A 4,699-nucleotide genomic window follows, 5' to 3' on the forward strand; every position below is an offset into this window, starting at 1 on the left:
TGGAGAGCAGCTCAGAGGAAGAAGAGCTGCTAAAATCACCTGTCTCAGCCTAAAAATAATAAAATTATTTGTTGCTGGTTTGGATTAAGAAAAATAAAAAATTCTTATTCTGATTAAAACAAACTCTCAAACTTTATTTAGTGTAAACCAAAGTAGACCAGTGGTTAGCTAACGAGACTAGCATCACGAAGGTCTTAGGTTCAAAACTTAATAAAAATCATTTTTTCAGAAAGAAAGGGGGGAGACAACAGAAGAAAAGAAGTAAAAACGAGTCTGAGGTTCAACACTCAGAACGAACAAGAAATAAAATACATATAGATATACAGTACAGAAACTGTGTTCAAAAGTTGTTGAAGTATAGTCTAGACAGGCCAGTGGTTAGCGAGTGAAGCTAACGACACAAAGGTCCGAGGTTCAAATCCAAGGAAAGACCCTTTTTCAGAAATAACAAGCAAACATAAGTCCAAGGTTCAAACCCAGGACAAGACAAGGAAAAAGTGAAATACAGATAGACCTAAGGTTCAAACCCAGGGCAAGGAAGAACATAGAAATTGAACAAATAAGCGAGAAAACAGAAGGTTAAAACCTAGAGAAAAAGTAAAAGAAACGTTCAGACGATTAGATCAATCGGTATAGTACTCGGCTTAAGCAAAAAGGGGCTTGGGTTCAATACCGCTAATAGTCTGTTCCTTAGGCATTCCCCGGATCGCCTTCGAAAAAAACGGTGACACTTCTGTGTTAAGCTTAACGGGGAAAATATAAACAAGAAAAAGACCAAACCTCTTTTAAAAAAAAAAAAGGGGAAAGAACAAACACGCACGAAATGGCATCTCAAAGAGTAACAAGAAACAATCCTGCGATAGAGCCAGTTCCTGCAGTCATACAAGCAGAACCGGAAATTCAAGATGACTCAGAAATACTATCGGAAGCATCTTCACCAGACAACTCCATGATCGACAATAGAATTGAACTATTAAGATCCCAACTGCGACGACAGAACGACGAACTGGTGAAACAAACAATATTAATGCAGCAAATGGAGAAAAAGGTAGAAGGAAAAGCAGAGAAGCACGCATTACATGAAATTATTGAGGGCCAAGTAAGTTTGGTAACTGAAAACAGAGCACAAAGAGAAACGATCCTAGCAATAGGAGAAGAAATAAAGCAAATCAGAGCCGACATCAAATGGGACAATGACTACGTCCCGTACCTAGCAACAATTGTTAGAAATATGCTTAAAGAATACATAGACCGGGGACTCATAAACCCACGACCAGTAGAAGAGGTACCAGATCTAGAAGGGGAAGAAACGGAGAGAAGGCTAGAGACAACCCCTCGGAAGGAAGAGAGATCGATAGAGGAACAACAGATTGAACCTCGGCCAGAACCAGAAACCGTAAATCTGGGAAGAGAATCGGCATCTCCGAAACCAAGCATGGCAGAAGAGAGATGGAATCTCGTGGAGGATAGACAGTACGTTCGAGAACAACTACTAGAAAGTATAGCTCTGGCAAAAACAGACCCAGAGCGTAGAGAAAGACACAAAATCAGAGCAAAAGCAAGATATGAGACCATTCAAGAGTTGAACAGAAAATTAGCCTTGATCTCAACAGCAGAACAGAAAGTAAAAGATAGAAAAATAGAGGACAAAATGAGAGAAGCGATGGAAAGATTGAAAGAAACATCAGTCACAGTCGCTAGAACAGCGTTACCTCTACCGACTTTTAACGGAGACATCACAGCCTGGAAAGGTTGGAGGTTAATGTGGGCATCATACGACCAAGATCCACAACTGTCAGAAGTAGAGAAATTCCAGTATCTACGGAATGCGATGAGAGGAAAAGCGGCCGAATGTATTGCTAACATCCAATTCGACAAAAACCAGTACAAGAATGTACTAGACAAATTAGAAGGCAGGTTCGGTGACCAGAAGAAACTAAAAAGTCACTACACCACGGAGCTGAAAAAGCTTCTTGCAACCAGACTACTAAATACAGCTAGTACAGAACAGCTACAGAGAATATACGATGGGGTGAACAACACCAAGCTGGCATTTGAAAATTTGAATATAGACATAACCAGCTGCGGCGAATACATCACGACGGACATACTTGATGCCCTACCAAAATCGCTGACATCAAGATGGTGGAGGGAGAAATGGATCGAAGAAGGAGACCCAGACGTGAACAACATCTTAAAAGAGCTAGGCAAAGAAATCAGACTAAGAGAAATGGAGGAAGGTAGCACACGACAGTCTACTGAAACTTCTGACTTCAGACAGAATAGACCGGCAGGCAGGTTAGCACCATGCTGTTTCTGTCAACAGAGCCACCTACACCACAGGTGTACAGTAGGAACACCTCAGACAAGACGCGCAATTTTCGAAAGAGATAGAAGATGCCTAAAGTGCCTAGGCAGATCACATAATGCCGCACAATGCACAACACACATCCCTTGCAGGATATGCGGCAGTATAGAACACAGCCCAGCATTATGCCTAGGGAGGGGTAGAACACAAAACTTCCCCAATCTAAACAGGTCGCAGTCGCCGCAGAGGCCTCGAACGGTCACAATTGAGACCAATACAAACCTAAATCGGACGGTGGCGCAAGGGCTACCGACCTTCTCAGCGAAAATGTTAGGAAAAGATCAAAAGCCAATAGAGATATTGGGGCTGATAGACTCCGGAAGTGACAGAACATTTATCAGACAGGATCTGATAAATAGACTCCACACCGAAGACTCACATAAAACAGAGCTGAGCATCAACACGTTTGGAAACATGCAACCAAGAACAGAAGAACTAACAACCCATAACGTTTGGATGATAGCTCCAGACTCAGAAAGAATTCAGATAAAAGCCACAGCAATAACCTACATGTCGAAGGCTACGGAGAAGGTGCAATCGACATTAATAGACGATCTCAAAGCGAACAATGAAGAGATTGCAGACAAAAGACACATTGACTCAAAATATAACAGACCAGAATTCGACCTGATCATCGAGTGTGATTATTTTTGGAGAATTATGACCCACCAGACAAAGCAAGGAAGTGACGGGTCAGTAGCTTGCGCAAGCAAGCTAGGATGGATTATATTCGGAGCCGCAGAACAACAGACAGGAACTTCCGTGCTAACAACCACGGGGAAAAACAACACCAAACCTTTAGTGGATTTCAGAGAGTTCTGGGCACTAGAGCATATGGGGATAACCCAGGAAGAACTGGAAGATCCCGGATTTCTAAAAACGTATCAGAATACGATTAAGAGAAATATGGACGGAAGATATGAAATATTATTTCCGTTTAGAAACAACCGTAGATCGGTTGAGACGAACAAGAACATAGCCTCAATTAGGCTGACAAACCTTCTCAGGAAGATGACGAAAGAAGAGAAGGTTGAATACCACAAAATATTCGTCCAATACGAAAAGGATGGTTACATAGGAGAGGCAGACAGTAGCTATGACGGGGTCTGCACCTATCTACCACATAGACCAGTCATTAAAACGGAAGCCAAAACTACGAAAATTAGACCCGTTTTTGACGGTTCCACACATCAGCAGAATAAACCGAGTATCAACGACCTGCTAGAAACTGGACCAAACTTAAATCCAGAGATCCTGGCAGTACTGCTACGGTTCCGGCAGAACAAAATCGCCTGGACGGCTGATATAGCGCAAGCATTCCTACAGATAGGAATACAGGAAGAACACGAGCAGCTAATAAGGTTCCTATGGATCGAAGACCCCGATCAAGAGCCGGCCAGAGTTAAGGAGTACAGATGGAAACGAGTACCCTTTGGGCTGTCATGTAGCCCCTTCATCTTAAGAGCTGTGATTTTGAAATGCCTAGAAGAACACCAGTCAGCATTTCCAGAATTGACAAAGCAATTGGAACACCAACTATACGTGGATGACTGGTTGGGGGAGCTGATAATATCAGCGAAGCAACCCTGCTGATAAAGCAAGCAAAAGAAGTGTTCCAGTCAGCCAAGATGGAACTTAGGAAATGGACGACAAACAACAGCGAGTTACAGAGAACTCTAGAACATGTCGTAAAGTTCCAACAGGATATTGTCGGGATGGCAAGTACAGAAGCTCCCATAAAGGCATTAGGGGTGACATGGAACCCCGTAACAGACGATCTACAGTTCGATCCACAAAGAATGATGGAAGACGCTCAGACTCTGAACAGAAGACCAACGAAAAGGAAACTATTCAGTCTCGCGCTTAGGGTATTTGACCCACTAGGTCTAATATCACCAGTAACGCTGGTAGCAAAAATTATTATGCAGAAAATCTGGATGGCGAAGACCGGATGGGATGAACCCATTCCAGCAAACATCATGCCCCATTGGGAAACATTCGTCACGGGGCTATCAGAATTAGCACTAATCAAAGCACCAAGATGGATAGGAGAAAGTAGAAAACGATTACATCTATTTTGCGACGCAAGTGACGACGCATATAGTGTAGCAGCCTATATAGAAGTAGGCAGTAAAGACAAAACAAGACTCCTTTGTAGCAAAACAAGAATCGCACCGGATCCAAAGAAATCCGTGTCCACACCAAGATTAGAGCTGCTAAGCAACCTGCTAGCAGCCCGACTTGGAGAATACATTGAAAAAGCATTAGGGACAGAGTTTGAGAAAATCCTGTGGACGGACTCTGCCATAGCCCTATGGTGGATCAAAGGAG

General features: G+C 42.8%; 1 protein-coding gene across 1 annotated transcript; it reads left to right on the forward strand.

The window, feature by feature from the left end:
* The first annotated feature begins 823 nt into the window (after positions 1-823).
* Positions 824-3,961, forward strand: LOC123468774. Its single transcript, XM_045168010.1, has one exon. It carries the CDS (start codon positions 824-826, stop codon positions 3,959-3,961), a length of 3,138 nt encoding a protein of 1,045 aa, XP_045023945.1.
* Positions 3,962-4,699: the final 738 nt, after the last annotated feature.

The sequence above is a fragment of the Daphnia magna genome, unplaced genomic scaffold (genome assembly GCF_020631705.1).
Source record: "Daphnia magna isolate NIES unplaced genomic scaffold, ASM2063170v1.1 Dm_contigs430, whole genome shotgun sequence".
NCBI classification, from domain to species: domain Eukaryota; kingdom Metazoa; phylum Arthropoda; class Branchiopoda; order Diplostraca; family Daphniidae; genus Daphnia; species Daphnia magna.

Excerpts from the sequence above, each read along its gene's own strand:
- LOC123468774 (XM_045168010.1), top strand. The coding sequence starts at position 824 with ATGGCATCTCAAAGAGTAACAAGAAACAATCCTGCGATAGAGCCAGTT.